The following is an 18,696-nucleotide window of genomic DNA, read 5'->3' as shown; positions in this document are numbered from 1 at the left end:
GGACACTTCTATCAAGGCAAGTCTATTTGATTTTTAAGCTAAGCCACAATTCTAACAGTATTTTTAATGAAAAAAAATTCATAAGTATAAATCATTTTAGAAAGTCAAGGTATAAAACTTCATTGCATGAAAAATCAAAATTGATTGATTGATTGCTCAATTAAACTATGCTTGGAGTAAAGAGAACAAAAGTGCAGAGAGGTGTAGTAAAGGGCTATAAGTATACCTGCAGGTTCTCAATGCAAAACTGATGTCCGTACATGTCAATAGCTGATAGGAAGATAGACTCTACTTGGTTATGGCGAAGCTCATATGATGGCAAATGGGAGGCAATAAGAACCTAGAGTGAGAGCAAAATAAGAGGCATAAATTCCTGAGGGAGTGATTATTCTAGGCTCCTATTAGGCAGCTCTGATACAAAAGCAATAAATATAAATCTCTAAGTGCAGGCATCAAAGATAAAACAGAGACCAAGTGAAACAACTTCTAGGTCCTGTAACATAAAGCCAATGCCACCAAATACTGCATCTCAGTTGACTCTCACCATGATTTGCGTTGTGGGCAATTTCCCATGGGGGGAAGGGGGAAGAGAGAGAAAACAGCTTCAATCAAGTTCCATCAGTGCATGTGATTTACCATTGCAAAGCCGCTAGTCCTCAGGACTGCTTGACTAGCTGTTAATTGGGAATCAGGTCTGGCAGGGAGCAGCTGTGGGGAAGGTGGATGCAGCAGAGCTAGCCTTTTGCAACTCTGAAGTAAAAAGACAGACTAGGAAAAACTGCTCTGACAGCCCCAGGTACTCAGTATCAAGGAAAAGGCATCGGGATGTAACACCAATGCATGTGAGGGGCAGAGAGAGTGAAAGCTGTGTCACAAACAAACAGGGACACGGTAGGACCTGAATACTCTCAGCAGGTCACTGAGAGGTTCAATGACTTTGAGTAGTTCAGTGACATGGATACAATTGTAGAGAAAGCAGAAGGTCACTGAGCAGCTTCAAATGCTGCTTCCCTGTCAGTGACCATGCACTGAAACACAAAGGGAGCGGACAACTCTTGGCTTCCCTGCTGAAACCTTTTGGAATGGAAATGAAGACTACAGGGTGAAACTAACTGGACTTCTCTGGGGTTGTTCTGATTGCTAGCACCTAAGATTCATTTCATTATCTTTCTGCTTTCCACACTTGATTTCTTTTTCTATACACTTAAAAGTTCTCACCTGCTTCTAAGCTCCCTTTGAGAAGTAAGAAATGTTGAGTCTATTGCCTTCCTCCACATGACCCTGATTTACCATCACAGGGCTAAGCAGGAAGGATAGGAAACGATAACAGGATTTTATATGGGGAAAGGGCTCCTATTTTAAAGATACTCACCATTAATCTCCTTTCTCTTTAAAAAACATGTATCACATGAAAACATTTGTCCTGAGGGCAATGGACATAGACATCTGCATTTTGTAAGTTGATGAAGTAAAAGCTCGTTGCCCAATCTATGAAAACCATTCCTCCCTCATGATAACCAACAAGTATCCTTACCTGGCGTGCTCGGAGTGCCACTTTAGCATTGGTGGTCTTACTGAGTTGAGTTAGCTCTGTGAGGATATTCAGCAGCTCATCAGTGAGCGTAGGGTCCCGGCCACACAACTGATCCTAATTGTTTATGTGGAAAAGAACATACAAATCCACATGAGAAGACACTGAGGTGGCCAATACTTTGAAATGGGGAAAAGGGAATAAAAACAAATTCAACATAGCTGGATTAATTAAAAAAAAAAAAAATGCAAACTTTCCAGTATTCTTTTGTTTTTAGTCTCAAGCAATGTGGTAAAGAAGATCCCAAAAGATGTTGCTACTAGGGGAAGAAGCCTAAATCCTTTAGTCATTCAGATTTAAAATTCCAAATGTATTTCTTTATAAACCAACATTATACTTTTAAAATGCAGAAGAAATCATCAGAGATCATTAAAAAGGGTCAAGGAATTCTGCGTTAAGAAATAACAAATGATGTGTTAAGAGGTTTTAAATAATATAGTGACTAAGGCTTCCTGTTCCCTCTTTAGGGGGAAAAAGCAAAATGTAAAGCAAAAGGAACCACTCTTGGTGATTTTCATTCCACAAACCAAATGTTCAGCATCCCAGGAGGGTGCCAAACAGAAACACAAGAACAAAGTATTCATTTATAAACACACACTAAATAAAAACACCATCTCATATTCTGACAATTTTGTACTCAAAAATCATTTATCCTCTTGCTATACAAGAATCATTCCACAGACCAGAGAAACCAAGATGGCAGCATAGGTAAACACCTGAAATTGCTGCCTCGCACAACCACTTCAAAAATACAACTAAAAGACAAAACAGACATCATCCAGAACCACAGGAAGGCTGGCTTAGTGGAAATTCTACAACTAGAAGGAAAGAGAAAAGGACACTGAGACTCAAAAGAGGTGCGGAAGTGAAGTGCAGAGGTACGGAGCCGCATGCAGAAAGGGCTGGCAACTGAGGACTCGGTTGTCTTTTTCAATCGGGAGGAAGACACAAGCTCCCGACTGCTCTGAACTCCAGTTCCGGGTGAGTCTCTGGGGACCCAGACTCATACGGGGAGAAACTGGACTGTCTGGCAGCGGGTGGAACTCGAGAGCGTCTTTCTCTCAGAGGTGCTTGCAGGGATTACTGCGGGACACTGAGACCTGGGACCTCTTAGGGCAGGACTGAGGATCAGCCATAGCTGTTTGCTCCGCCCTGTTGATTCCCTGAGACCCTGCCCCACCCAAGCTGTATGCAGAGGCTTTTGCATATGAATGACCTGGCCCTTTGCAATCTAAAATTACCTAACAAACTGCAGCTGGGTCAGAGAGACCCAGAACATCCAAAAGAAGGCCCAAGGCCCCATAGCAGCTTGCATTGCTTCACAGCTGGACCACATCTGAGCACCTCCAAATCCCAAACAAAGAAGAGGAATCTGCAGATCTCTATAGCTTCTGCTGGGTAGCCTCAGGCAGAGGCTAAATTAGCACCTCCTTAGAGATCCAAGTGCCAGTGTACCCAGTGGTCAGAGTGGGACCATCCAGATTACAACTCCTCAGATACATAAGAGACACACTCAGGGAGCAGACTCAGTGAGCACCAAAGCCCCACTGAAGCAAGTCTTGCCCCAGAAGGGTGTCTCCAGCACAGAAGTTCTCCCACCATAGACACAGCTGATTCTCACAGACAATTGGCCTGGAGGTCAATTCCTCCCAGTGATACCAACTACAATCAAGGCTTAACTACAACAACACTGTGCACACAGCCCACAAAGGGGTGCACCAAGAGTGTCCACCTCAGGTAACTGGGGAGGCTGAGCCACTGGGCCCTATAGGACACCTAGCACACAAAGCCACTCTATCAACACAGGAAAGCCGCCAAAATGTGGAGACAAAGAAACAGGACACAAATGACAGAAATGGAGGAAAGCAAACTACTGGATATAGAGTTCAAAACCACACTTTTAAGGTTTTTCAAGAATTTTCTAGAAACTGCCGATACATTTAGTAAGACTCTCAATAAGTCTAGTGAGACCCTCGAGGATATGAAGAAGGACCAACTAGAAATTAATCATATACTGACTGAAATAAAGAATATTATACAGAGATCCAACAGCAGACTAGAGGATCGCAAGAATCAAGTCAAAGATTTGAAGTACGAAGAAGTAAAAAACACCCAACCGGAAAAGCAAAAAGAAAAAAGAATCCAAAAATATGAAGATAGTGTAAGGAGCCTCTGGGACAACTTCAAGCGAATGGGACAACATCCGAATTATGGGGGTGCCAGAAGATGGGAGAGAACAAGATATTGAAAAACTATTTGAAGAAATAATGACAGAAAACTTCCCCTTCCTGGTGAAAGAAATAGACTTACAAGTCCAGGAAGCGCAGAGAACCCCACACAAAAGGAATCCAAAGAGGACCACACCAAGACACATCAAAATTAAAATGCCAAGAACAAAAGACAAAGAGAGAATCTTAAAAGCAGCAAGGGAAAAACAGTTAGTTACCTACAAGGGAGTACCCATAAGATTGTCAGCTGATTTCTCAACACAAACTATGCAGGCCAGAAGGGAGTGCAAGAAATACTCTAAGTGACGAATAGCAAGAACCTACAACCAAGATTACTTTACCCAGCAAAGCTATCATTCAGAATTGAAGGTCAGATAAAGAGCTTCACAGATAAGAAAAAGCTAAAGGAGTTCATCACCACCAAACCAGTATTATATGAAATGCTGAAAGGTATTCTTTTTTTTTTAATATATTTTATTGATTTTTTACAGAGAGGAAGGGAGAGGGATAGAAAGTTAGAAACATCGATGAGAGAGAAACATCGATCAGCTGCCTCCTGCATACCCCCCCCCCCCACTGGGGATGTGCCTGCAACCAAGGTACATGCCCTTGACTGGAATCGAACCAGGGACCCTTGAGTCCGCAGGCCGACGCTCTATCCACTGAGCCAAACCAGTCAGGGCCTGAAAGGTATTCTTTAAGAAGAGGAGGAGGAAGAAAAAAGTAAAGATAAAAATTATGAACAACAAATACATATCTATCAACAAGTGAATCTAAAAATCAAGTGAATAAAAAATCTGATGAACAGAATAAACTGGTGAATATAAAAGGATCAGGGGCATAGAAAGGGAGGGGAATGACAATTCTCGGGGGGAAAGAGGTGTGGGGTGCGGGAAGAGACTGGACAAAAATCATACACCTATGGATGAGGACAGTGGGGGGGTAAGGGCAGAGGGTAGGGTGGGAACTGGGTGGAGGGGATCTATGGGGGGAAAAAAGAGGAACTGTAATAATCTGAATAATAAAGATTAAAAAAAAAAGAATCATTCCACAATATACAAACATGGTGAATCCTTAGATGGATTAGAAGGAAAAAAAAGCAGCTCCTACAATACAATCCATGGTTTTTTCAGCACAGGGTCCTTTCTCTCCTAAGAATTAAACATTGTTAAGAAAAATAACATATTTTGAGAAAAATTTTCTTCTCCAGTGGAATGTCATTTTATTCCCTAAATTCATCCATGTAATTTTCATCTAAGCTGAAAACTACAGGTGTGGGTTTTATAAAGGTCTTTTTGAAAGTTACAGAGCTATTTGTAGTAGTAATTCTTAATACCAAACCACATAAAATGTACACGTTCAGGTATAGTTCCCTCTACTTGGAATTTGAAATAATTGCCTTTATATTTAATGAATTTTTATTCTCCCCTTACTATCAATAGGATATGAAAGATGACCAGATCCTAAAAGGCTTCCTGTTGCTGCTTTTTAATCTCCTCCTTACCTTGATCACCAGAATCTCCATTCATACTTAGACCTTTCCCATCTCAGGGAGAGTCTTTTTTTTTTTTTTTTTTTTAAATATATTTTATTGATTTTTTACAGAGAGGAAGGGAGAGAGATAGAGAGCTAGAAACATCGATGAGAGAGAAACATCGATCAGCCGCCTCCCGCACATCTCCCACTGGGGATGTGCCCGCAACCCAGGTACATGCCCTTGACCGGAATCGAACCTGGGACCCTTCAGTCCGCAAGCCGACGCTCTATCCACTGAGCCAAACCGGTTTCGGCACAGGGAGAGTCTTTATAGTCCATGACCCCAGCTGTATAAATAAAAGCTTGGGACATTTGGCTTTTGGAGCCGATGTGAATTTCCTACAATATTTTTTCTACAACCCCTACTATTTCCCACATCACAGTTTTGAAGTGCTCAACATCACTGTTCTGAAAAGAAGGCTTCTCAAACATTTCAAAGCAGGAATACTTTCTGGTTCCCCAACCCACCAACCAGAGCTCTGCTCCAACTGTCCAGAGTTATAAAACACATGATGTGATTAATAGTTAAGGAAGTGCATGTTGTTTTCACCTATTTAACGCAGGAATTCACTCATATGAGGGGGAAGAAGACAAGCTGCTAAGAAAGTGACTATAAATCCAGGGTTCGGCTAAGCATGTAGTCAGTCACAGACCAGAGGACCTATCCCACCTATCCTAAGGCATAAACGCAAAGAGGAGGGAGAAAATGCACCTCATCGTTTGTTGAGAGCTAACAAGTAAAATAGAATTTCAAAGGAATACAGAGTGGGGCAAAAGTAGGTTTACAGCTGTTCCTATGTAAAATAATACAAGAATTAAAGAAATACAATAAATTGTGTTTTAGAACCTACTTTTGCCCCACCCTGTATATAAAATAACCAAGAAAAGACCATAGAAAGACAGAAGCAAAAGAAGATAGATAACAGTAGGTAAGGAAACCTAGGTAAGATTTTCCTACATAAATCCCTCTTTACTCATTGTTCCTAATAGAGAAAACATTCCTTTCCAAGGTCCTTACTTCAATCATCACACTGACCCACTGAAATATTTAAAAAACCTAAGAGATGTCCTGGGTAATGCTACTCTGCAAATAGCCAGACTGAAGTCTCAACATTAACAACAAAAGCCAACATAACAAATGAGAACACTAGCCACCTACCTAACCATTTCCTTAAAGGAAAATCTAGGTTTACTTTTTGAGATTAAACTAAAATAAGTAAGTAAAAATAAAGGTACTGTCTTGCTTAACTACAGATCCTATCCCAAGTTAAAAAGCAAAACACACAAAGAGACTTTAAAAAAAACTTTTTAAATTCCATCTTTCTGCTAGGAGAGAAAGGGAGTGTGAAAGGGGGTAGAAAGAAACAGTATCTGTAAGAAAAGTGAACTATGGAAGTTAGAAAATAGAGATTAGAAAATATGTTAAGATTAGAAAATATAGTATTCGTTCAGTATCACCAAATGACAATCTTCCTGAGCTCTGTGATAAAGTACAGAAACCAGACCTTTCGGGGATGTTTATTCCACAGTAGGCATAAATCACTATTTCCATTAGTTTATCCTGACTTGGAAATTTTCCATTCAAATATTATTTTCTCCATTGTCATCATTAGTACTTAGACAAAGATTGGCAATAGAAACTTATGTGTAATCTTCGCAACCCTATCTCATCCTTGACCTAGACACAGTGTAAATGTTCTTAAAAAACAAGCAAAAACCACCAGATAAAACCTTTCTGTTCATCAGAACTACCCGTCCCAAGATACAAACATCCAAAAACAAGTTGAGGGTCCTCTTGCCTAAAAGGCAGACTTCCTTCGGGCAACTGGACAGCCCAACATCACCATCTAATCCTGGTGAACATTTTGCAACAATGACATTAAATGGTAACTATGTCAACAGATGTTTTCTCATTATAAAGCAGTTCATTTAATAAGCCTACCTGCCGCTTTTGGGATGACAGGACGCTTGCATACGTTTGCAGGCCCAAATGAAAATTATTAGTCAGTAATGGTTAATATTGGTACCACACAGTATTTCTTGTTTTTATTCTTAACCCTGATGGTGGCTAAATGATGGGGAATATAACATACATGCTTAAGTATCAAAACTGTAGCCAAGTTATATAGCTGACTGCCAGAAGAGCAGAAGGTAATCCAACTTGATCTTAGCATCCTAAGATTTGAAGGCAATCCAAAATGAAAAGAATGGGACCTAGTGTGTAATGAGCTCAAGACATTAACTACATTTAGCTGGGTGAGCCACTAATCCCAATACCAGAAATGGTCTGGTAGGTTCTACCAGCCACAGCTTATTCAGGAAACCAGGTTCGCTGAGAAAAACATTCTTCTTTACCACACATTGGACAAAATTATTTGCAGTCATGTAAAGAGGAGGGAGAAAAGGCACTGATAAGCATTTTCAATGATTCCTGTCTAAACCAAACAGGCTCACAGGCATGGCATTACTCACAAGGAAGTATGTTTTATATCATGTTCATGTGGACCATATCAGAAATAAGTAGTGAGGGGATAACTACTCAAGTAGTCACTATGTACTACTTGGCTATCTGGACAGCTATGAGGGTGTTGATACATTTTACTGGTACAAAATTGCTTAAGTTGGCTGAAGAGTCTCCTAAATATCTCTTAGTAAGCATAAATAATGTCCTAAGCTGTTTCCTAGGAAATTAAATAAATAAGAAGAGCTTTCAAAATAATAAACTTACTGTTTGTCTTCCAGACTTTTTCTACTGTGGCATAAAATTTCTCAAAATGGAGAAAACTTGACAGAACTTTTGCATTTTACTTGATATTTTGCTATTCCAATAGGGTGAAAGATTAGAAGAAATTTGCTGTGAGTCCTTGAGGCATGTTATCACTAGGCAAGTTATGCGAATACCTGGAAGGGATGAAGGCTTCCTTGAAGCAGCCCGTGTTCCGTAACAGTGATTCACAGAAGCCCGGATTTTCTTGAGCCTTCACTCTAGATTCAAAACCCCCCGAAATCATCATCTAGCTCAGCAAAGCACACCATCAACACTCCTACTTCTAGAAAGCAGGGACTGGAATGCCGGGCACAAAACCATCAATCAGGAAGCTAAAGTAAGCAAAGAAAGTGAAACCAGCTGAGAATACAAACTAGGGGATTCAAGTGCTGCCAGGTCCAGGATATACCTGTAAAAGACAGTCAGACATACAGAAAGAGGAATCCAAACAACTAAAATGGCTTTGACCAGCTACCACCATTAATGCAGACGTGGGGTGGGGGACCTGACCGTTGCCACAGAAGGAGAGAGGAAGCCCATGTCTGGCATTCATTAAATATCAGAGCAGAAAGGAGCACATTTTGAGCTTTCACCACTGATCCTTACGTCACTGCTAGCAGGCCCTCAGCTCAATCATATCAATTAACGTCTTGATTTCCAAATCTCAAAATGAGGTGAAAACAGCTGGTATTTTCAAGTTAATGATATGAAAGCCTACAGATCCTCCTATGTTTATCGAGTTTTGTTTTCTTTTTAAAAGAAAAATGTGAAGTGCCAAAACAAAGAAAAGGACAAATCCATCTTTCTGGTTCACCTCTTCAACCTTCCTCCTCCCCCTTCTCCTCCTCCTGTTCCTCTCCTCCCCATCTTATTCCTGCAAACCCAAACGCTAACAAAGTGCTCAGTCTGTTGGAAAGTTGGGTACTATCCATGCAGGTAAGAAGTAATCAGGACGACAAGGTGGGGAGAAAAAGAACAGCAGCAAGTCAGAGTCCCATTGGCTTCTGCCTGTCCGACTGGCAAAAGCAGAAAGCAAAGCTTCAAACCAGTTCTCTGACAGGGCCCAACGCCTCGGCTGCACCCCCGTGTAATTACACACTTGAGTGACTGGACTCTGAAGAAAATTGAAGGCCTGAGCTCCGAACAGCTGCCATTTTCTCTCTCCATCACACCAGCGTGATTACTTGAGAAATGAACAGCCCCGGCTCAAAGCTACTCCAGAATTCTCAGAGGAAATATGGCTCCGTGTTCCAATAATGAGATTCTTAAGGCAAGCGTTACTTACAATCACTCCGCAAAAGGAGCGAGCCGAGCCCCTATATCTTACAAATTAGAATTTAAGAAACCCAGCGACAGTCTTAGACGATCATTACTCTTCTGCTGCTCCAAGGATTCTGGGCTTTGGTCTATTTTTAGTGCAGAAAACTGTTAAGTCCTTAAAAAGGTAATCATAATAAAATGAAAACTCACCATAATTAGCTTCCTCAGAAGGCAAATTCCACCCTATTTTAAGGTCAAACAGACAGATTCTTCCACTCCCTTATCATTACCCTTTTCTAACAGAAAGTCCTGGCTTTATCCAAATAAGAATTAGCAATCTTTGTATTAAAATTTTTTAAAAAGTCTAACTAGTCAGAGATTTCTTCCCTCTTTTGATTGAGAAAAAAAAAATCAGTCAAGTTGCTATAGATAGTATCACTTCTTTGTCAAAACCTGTCACTTAGGGAAACTGAAATGCTACATAGCTCTGATATATTTTTTCCTTTCAAATGCATATCCTGGTTTCCCCACCATTTAGCCATTCTAGAGTAGCAAAGGTAATGAACTCTCTCTGCAATTAGATACTTTTAAAAGTGGGTATTTTAAAAAAATGTTATATCCTCTCCAGTTAACCAGCTAGGCAGATAACTGAATGAGTGGCGCTATTGTGAGGTAGTTTCCCTTCATTCTGATATACGAAATAAAAAAAGCAGTGAAAATTTATAGCTTTTTTTCCTCCAAGAGGAATGATGGAATTAAGGTATCAAAAATGCCAATTCCATAAAGGGACAAGAAAGGAAACTCTAGAAGCCAAACATACTCTAGTCCCCCAAAAAAGACACACATGAAGGAGCAAGGCAATTGTTTATGGGGTTGGGGACTCTAAGAACAGTCCTATTGTTCTCTGATTCCTAGAATTAACAGAAAAATCTAAGAGCGAAGGACTTACAAATCATCTTTAAAAATCCTTAAGTCCACAAAAATTCCATCCACTAGTCAAATGTATGTTAGTCCTAGCCACATCAACTAGTCTCACTGCTCATTCCCACTTTCTACTAACTTTCATATTACTAGGTTATGGGGACAAAAGCATGTATCTACTCCCCAAACAACACTGAGCTTAGATTTCCATGTGAATAAAACAGAAAGGGACCAAAAAAGATGTAGAATACATTTAAATATCTTCCTTTGGTAGGGAAAGGGCAGCACTGGATTTCTAACAGTTATTTTTTGCTTTTACGTTTTGGACATGAACCATTGCTGATATTCATGGAACAAACCAGAGTTATAATGAAAAAGAACACTGGCTGGATAAGACTAAATTTCAAAGCTACTGTCATGAGTGACATCAGGAATGAAGAAGCACAGGGCATCTCTAAGTAGAATCAAGAGATCTGAGTCCCTGCACATGATCATATGCATAACAACCAGAACAATTCTTTCCTGAGTGGAGCAGGTTCCTTCAGGTCAAGGACAAAGACAGATGTGAGAAATTGTTAATCCACAACCCGAGCCCTACTCATCTTACAATTACAAAAGACAGGAGATTTTCCTCTGACCACAGCCACCAGAAGGAAAAATACTTTTTTTCATATTATTAACCATCCTTATAGGTTCTGAAAAACTGTACTCACAATAAGCATTGTGACCAGAAGATTCTTCTTGGTGACTTGAGCATGAGAAAAGATATAGTTCAGTACAGTGTTCATGTCACTCTTATTCTCCTCTCGAAGAGCGAAGACACATTTGTCATAGTGACCTGCAAGCAGCAAAAAGAATTGGTTCTCACCCATGTATGAATGTTCACAGTTACATGCTATTTGTTTTTTAATGTCTCTACTTCATCTGATAAGCTGTGAGAAGAAATATCTTGAGTACTTTCTTGGAGGAGTTTGGACAGAATTGGCAGTCTGGTTTAGTCAAAAGAACAGTGGACTAGGAGTTAGGCAATCCGGTATAAGACCTGAGCTCAAAAGCCTCACTCGGATCCCAATATCCTCTGTGCTCCTGGAAAAATCACTCTACCTCTCTGAGCCTGATTTTCATTAAAAAGAATTGAGAGGTGGAGAAGGGTGTACAGAAGAGACTAAGGGGTTGCAGATAACTCCAACTCCCCACCCTTACTTGAAACTCTCTCATAGCTTCCTGGAATGATTTCCTTACAAGAGAGGGTTCTGCTGCTTAAAAAGAAATGTCAATACCATTAAACCCGATGATCTTTAAAGCCTACTACAAGTTAATATTCCGGTTCCATGTCTGACTCACTAAAAGTGTTTCATCCTAACTGGAAGGAACAGTTTTAGCTAAAAATAAAACAATGCAAACTTCTCAACAACCACAAGAAGGATAGCTGCAACCTCTGGAGTCAACATTTTCCCTTGTAAGTCCATGAAACTACTAACAAATGCCTAGGAATTCCTAATCCAAACGAAGGCATAGATCAAGGAGAACCTTGCATTGAGTCAAAAGGTCTGCAGGGAGAGCAATTATGTATATTTTCACTGGCCTTTCACAAGGCCACCAGGGACAGGTTAGTTCTAGCCAGGAAAGCTGTTTTGCAACAGAAGCATAAGCTTCAGATACACTGTAGTGATATCCACCATGGGATATAATAGTCACTTCTTTGGGAAACAGCTTACCTCAGAATTAAATTTCCAAGTATAGGAGAACTAGAGTTTGAGTAATCTCAAGGGTGAGAATTTTACGAAATCATGAAAATACTAAATGATTATCGCCTCAGTTCAGATTCCATGTTAAGTTATAAACCAAAACAGTGGTATTCAAACTGCATTACCATGGATTGATTCCAGAATACTAAGGACACTAAACCAGGGCAACTCTGCTTTCATCTATTTTAAATATCAAAGATGGATGTAAGATTTTTTTCAACATGAAACTAAATATATTTGAAAAACAATGGACTACAATATTTAAAAGAGCTGCCAATTTCATAAAAGACCCATTTAGAACAAAATGGAAGCTGTTTAAAGATTGGATGTCCTATATAAATTCATATTTCTCCCAACAAAGACTTAGCTTTGAAATGATAACAGAAATATATCTTGGTAACAGAAATTACTAGGACCAGGAGAAGTAAAAAGAATATTTACCCAGGGAAAAGGCAGCAGAGACACTAAGCAGAAAGCAAGCAATGATATCAAGTGTTCTCTTTTTTAAAACGTTTTATTGTGAAATACACACACAGAGGAATAAACATCTATCTTAAATAGAACATTTTTAGTACCTTTGAAGGGTCCTATGTACTCCTCCTCTGAAACAGTTACTAAGCTGAATTTCATGTTAATCACTCTTTAACTTTTCTTTACATTTATCACAGATGTACACATAGTTTCATTTTCCCTGCTTTTCAAATTGGTAACAATGCAATCATTGTGTATGGATCCCTCAGTAACTGGTTTCCTTCCCTTAACATTACATTTTTGAGGTTCATCCTTTTGTTCACATGTATACCTTTCTTCATCCATTCTCACTGCTGTACAGTAATCCATTGTAGAAATACACTGTACTAGATTTCAATTATTTATTCTACTTGTGTATATTTAAAGTGTTTCCTGTCTTTCTTACTATCATGAACAATGCTGCCACAAACAGTCCTGTATATGTCTCCCAATAAACACGTGTTAAACTCTCTATAGTATATTACCTAAGAGTGAAACTGCTAGTTGAAGAGTATACAAAAGTTCAACTCTATTAAGTATTGACAAACCATTTTTTAAAATTAAATATTTAATGTTGAAAGTATTACATATACGTGTGGATCTATTTCTGAGCTATTATATTTCATTGGTCTACTAATCTGTCCCTACAATATTATCATTTCAAATACCCTACTAGAATTTGTATTACAATGTTAATAAATCTACAAATGAATTCAGAGAGAATATTTTGCAAGTGTATATTCCAATCTAAGATTATGATTATTTATTTAGATTTTCTTTATTATTAACTAGTTATGATTTTCTCCAAAAGATGCTTGTACATTTATTTTCTTGGATTTATTCCTTAGTATTTATTCTGGGTTGTTATTTTAAATGGTATATTGCTTTTCTAAACAACTGTTCTACTATAAAGAAATACATTTGAATTTTGTATATTGCCTTTTGCATGTAGCAACCTTTTAAACTTCAAATAATTATAATAATATGTGGGTTCTTTGAGGCTTTCCAGGTAGATATCATACTATATCTAACAGTGGCAGACTTACTTCCTTACTCCTTTCTGGTCCTCATACCTTGCACTCTTTTTCTTGTCTTACTGCACTAGCTAGGACATTCAGTACGATGCTGAATAGGAGTAATGATAGCAGGTGTCCTTGTATTTGTTCATAATCTAAAAAATAATGCTTTCAATATTTCACCATTATGTATCCTATAGATTTTTGTTGGGGAATCTTTAAATGACTAATAAAATTCCATTTCATTCTTCATTTGCCAAAAGTTTTCATGAATAGATATTAAATTTTGTCAAATGCTTTCTCCCCCATATTTGGAGATGATCATTATGTTTCTTCCTCTTTTAAAGTTAATATTAATATTTTTTAATATTAATCGAGCTTACATTAGTGGTATAAAACTTACTTGGTTGTGAAGTATTATTTTATACATTACTAGATTCAGTGTGTTAATATTTACTTGAGGATTTTTACTGGTTATGAGTGACTGAGCCATCCTGTAAAGCAGGGGTGGGGAATGTTCAGCCTGCAGGCTGTATAAGGGCCATGAAATCATTTGGTCTGGCCGGCCAAGGCAACCACAGGCGAAACTACAAATTCAATAAATCTAGGTGCTTTTTTCATAGCAACATAAATTTATATTAAGTGAATTATATTAAGTGAATAATGTTATAAATATCCAAATGGCCTTTGGCAGAAAAAGGTTCCCCACCCCTGCTTTAAAGAATACAAAGGGAGCAAAAAAATAAAATGTTATGCAATATTTCAAAGTATATGGTATTTCACTGCCATCTTGTGGCAGGAAGCAGTATCAGCAGTATGTAGCTTTACAATGTTAGCCAGGGTGTTTCACATTTAGAGACTTTATACATCATTTAGTGAAGCTCTTCAGAGAAAGCCAGGGATAAATTCCACCTAAATGGTACACAGAAAAGGAGTGGAAAATCTGAACCTTTTTCAGATGCCTGTGGTTCAATCCATGGATTAGCTGCTGAGAGGCAAGCTCTTCAGATAGGGTTTCTCAATTTCAGCCTGGTCATGATTCAACCAATTCTATACAAGGTCAAGAAGACATCAACAGGGAATGCTAATCTCTACTAGAAAAATTATCTCAGTCCTTTCCTAGAAGCACATGGATTCACAATCGCATCAAGCTGTGTTTTGTTGTTCTTTCTTTGGCAGTGGTGGGTTAGAGAGGCTTAATTTTTAAGGGAGTGGTGAAAGGAGGAAGCGTTATTAATGACAAGTGTTAGCGACAGGATGAACTGGCTGGGCTGCTGCACAGTCCTACAGGGAAACTTTCTCAGATACAGAGTCTTCAGGAAGAGGCTTACCGTTCTGGAACTGTGTCTCTACTCGCAAATACTGCCGCAGCAGATCCATCACCACAGCCTTCATGTGGCCTCGGATGCCACTTCGGTACCTAGGCATATAGAACAAGTCTCCACTGAAAAACCTGATGGGCTAACACTATTAATAACAGACTATTAAATAATAAACCCAGAGCCCAGATTTACTTTGTAGAGTTTCCACTGAACATGCTTTCCCTCTGAATATAGGACAGGACAGGGGCCAGCCTAAAATCAGCTAACCGGATTAATTCAAATCTCAAACCTAAAAGAAATCTGGCTACAGACAAGATTTTTATATATATTTTAAAAAAGAGAGAAATGATGAATAAAAAAACAAAACAAAAACAAAAAACTACTTGACATCCCTACCTACTTTGGGGTTCAGTTCCCACTGCTAAGTAGAAATGATTACCACACCCGTGAAATGGCTAAGAGATATGTGAAAAATCTACGAGTATCTTCCTTTAGTCCAATAGTTGGTTCTATAAGTTAAGAAGAAATGTTACATTTAGACCTTGTGCCAGAAGAAAAATTAGGAGTTTTATCAAAATTGCAAGAAAAAAATAAAATGACATCTCTGTGCCTTAATAACTGACAGAAGGAAGTAGAATAGGAAGAAGTTATCACAAATATTGGGTATAACAGTTAGCTCACAATTCTAAGATATTTAGAAGATATAAGATATTTTCTAAGATATAAGTGCTTTCTAATTTATCTAAGTCAAACCTGAAGTAAATCTCTTTGTGACTACTTAGAAGGAAGGAAGGTATGAGGATGGATAGGTCCGGGAATGTGGAGTTACATGTAATTACCTCTGTACCAGTTGGACAATGCTCTGAGTGTTCATGAAGAAGACTTCCCGTTCAGATTTCCGGTTCAGAGTAGCTGCATGGCTATCTAGGATGTTGGCAATCTAACGTGTAAGAAAGAGAAAAAAATGACACCCAACCCAACGAAGAGACCCAAAGCATTAACCTGTATAATATCACTACTAAGAATCTTAATTATAACATGATAATTTCTATCTTTTATATGTAGGGAGCAGCTGAAAGTTACTGGGCATAGATTAGGGGCTTATGTTAAATAAGCAAACAAGTTTTATTTCTTTTCACCCTTCCCCAAATGAGTTAATGAGTACATCACAAAACCTACCAGAGGCCATGACAATCAAGATATATCAAAGGTCAAGGTCAAAACTTTACTCCCTGCTTGCCTAGCTTTACTCCCTACATGCAAATTGGCTTTAAGGGTACACATGCTGCTGAGGTATTAAAGAAGTCTTTGATAATAAAACTGTGAATTTCCTTCACTTTAAATTCATAAAGATATCTCTGATTTGGGTATATGTCCCTCATAACCACAGATACTTTACATGTCACATACAGTACTTTAATTACTGGGCTTGTATTGTGTGGCAGTTTTTGAAGGGCATAATGTTTAAAACTTTAACAGCACAACATCCAGAGAGTAAAGAAATGGTGGCCATTAGAAAATGATACTGTTGCTCTATAAATACCTGCTGGCTGGGAAACTGACAGAGGACTGATGTGATGTTGCTAGCATACTGAGCCATTTCCTTCTTGATAGACTTCTCCACGTTGGGGGGGATGCGGCCAGAGACACTGGTCATGATATCTTGCAATTCTAGGAGAGGTAAGGAGGGATCTCTGAGGGTCTTCATCAACCGCTCTACCCAGTCTTTTACCTAAGAAGAAGGAAATAATAAAATAGGATCCAGACAAATTAACACAATAAAATGATATATATCTGAATTCACTATCATATAGTACTTACTTCAAAATTGCAATAAAAGCATCTAACACTGCCCAATTATATGTGAAGTCAATAAAATGGATAAGAAGCAAGGATTTAAAGACTTCAACTCCCTAAACTAAAGGGTAAAGAGGTCCATCTAAAAAAACATTCTTTTGCAACTTTTAAACTATCTTGGAGAACAGGTACCTTACCTTATTTGTACATCCCTTCCCAAAGAGAAGTGATTCATACCCTGCTGCTAAAGAAAGGATCTGGAAGGCAGTATCCATTCATCACGTTGACCAGATTGTCCAGGACATAGTGGAACACTCGATGGAGCTTCTCGCCTCTGAGTGCTGTGCTCTGGATCTGTGGCAGACTGCCGGTGTGAAGCTCAGCCTGTCAACCCAATGAGAAATCAAGTCATCCCCTACCTTCTATGCAGGGTGCAAACATACCACTGCAACTTAGAATCATCATTTAAAAATCAAGACATCCCTTCACCATTTGCAGCTATAAGGAAAGAAGTCAATGGAGGAAGCATCATAAAAAAAAAATCATAGAATCTTATTATCATAACTCCTGCAAACTCTAAATTCATAATACTATAAACACAAAAATAAGGCATATGATCAGGGGGCAAAGCTTAAGAAAAACTGGCAAACCAAGCATAGAAATCATTTGCCCCTCCAAATTACCTGTCATGTAATTAGCTCTTAGAAAGCAGTATTTTTTAAATATGTTTTTATTGATTTTAGAGAGAGAGGAAGGCAGAGGGAGAGATAGAAACCTCAATGCATCAACATTGATCGGCTGCCTCCTGCATGCCCTCTCCTGGGGATCGAGCCCACAACCCAGGCATATGCCCTGACAAGGAATTGAACCTTGACCTCCTGATTCATAGGTCGCCGCTCAACCTCTGAGCCACACGAGCCGGGCTAGAAAGCAATATTAAAAGTCCCTTCCTACTTGCCTGCTGGACCTTGCTGGGGTTATCCAACTGCATTTTGGCTATTACACAGCCAGGGTCAAGAGCTGCTCCAGGCCGCTTGACATAATGAATACAGCCAGACTCTATAGCTGTTAAGGTCATTACCATCTTCATCACCTATAATGAAAAATAAATAAAATTAGAATTTAATCTCTTTTTACACAGATGAATGATTTAAGGAGGTCACTTTTCCCCTCATCATCTAAGTTGGACTGTATCTTACTCAATCCAGAAAAACGGAAATCTATCAAAATCTCCAAGAGATTACCAAGGAAGGCAATTAGAAAATCTCTCAGGACCTAGCTTTAAGGATTAATAACAGCTACTGGAATTTCCTATTTTTAACTGTTTAAATCCATTTTTTCATAATTTCTATTTTTACTTGTTTTGTACTTAGAAGTGATGAACAATTTAGTCTCCTCATACTCTCGGATCTAAATGCTCACTCTGCATACATGAGATACCCAAGCTAAAATCTAAGAGTCATTCTTTACTCTTGTTTCTCCCTTATCTACAATTATGAAGCCCAGCCAAATATATCGTCCAAACCTCTCTCAGAAATCTTTTTCTCATGCTAGCTGTTTGGTTTAGACCCTCATCATTTCTGGCCTAGAGTACTTCAAAAACCTCCCACAAGATTTCCCTACCTGCTATGCACCTCCAACAAGGACACTAAGAGCAATCATTCTAGAACCCAAATCTTGCGCTATCACTTTTCTATGTAAAATCCTTCCATGATAGTCTAAGCTTCTTAGTATGTTTTATAGGGTCCTCCATGATCTCAAATTGTTTACTTATTTAGCATCTTTGCTTGTCATTCCCATTAAAACTTAGTCCATTCTTAGCAATACCAATATGTACTTGCAGCTCCCTAAATATACCATACCCTCTTGCTTCAGTGCCTCTGTACATGGCTGTTCCTTCCCCTTTCAACATTCTTCCCTGCCCTTCTTCACCTGGTCCATTATTATCTATCTCTCAAAACTAAAATCAAAGTCCCTTCTCTCAGAAGTCTTCCCTTACT

The 18,696-nt window shown here is 38.8% G+C and overlaps 1 protein-coding gene across 12 annotated transcripts in view; it reads right to left on the bottom strand.

The window, feature by feature from the left end:
• ACACA (acetyl-CoA carboxylase alpha) overlaps nt 1-18,696 on the bottom strand; it is a 269,985-nt gene that overhangs the window by 133,985 nt on the left and 117,304 nt on the right. For all 12 annotated transcript variants that reach the window (XR_009449202.1, XM_059669697.1, XM_059669696.1 and 9 more), the window contains 8 exons: nt 17,655-17,789; nt 16,934-17,080; nt 16,443-16,631; nt 15,739-15,839; nt 14,909-14,997; nt 11,017-11,141; nt 1,535-1,648; nt 227-340 (listed from right to left, as the gene is read on the bottom strand). Coding sequence is in view for 11 of the 12 variants with exons in the window: in XM_059669697.1 (XP_059525680.1) it covers nt 227-340; nt 1,535-1,648; nt 11,017-11,141; nt 14,909-14,997; nt 15,739-15,839; nt 16,443-16,631; nt 16,934-17,080; nt 17,655-17,789 (1,014 nt within the window). In the remaining variant the exon portion in view is untranslated. The remainder of the gene's footprint in view (nt 1-226; nt 341-1,534; nt 1,649-11,016; nt 11,142-14,908; nt 14,998-15,738; nt 15,840-16,442; nt 16,632-16,933; nt 17,081-17,654; nt 17,790-18,696) is intronic.

This window comes from Myotis daubentonii, chromosome 16 (genome assembly GCF_963259705.1).
Source record: "Myotis daubentonii chromosome 16, mMyoDau2.1, whole genome shotgun sequence".
Classification (NCBI taxonomy): Eukaryota; Metazoa; Chordata; class Mammalia; order Chiroptera; family Vespertilionidae; genus Myotis; species Myotis daubentonii.
Note: the sequence above shows the minus strand (reverse complement) of the source record. Positions and strands in the feature narration are given on the sequence as shown.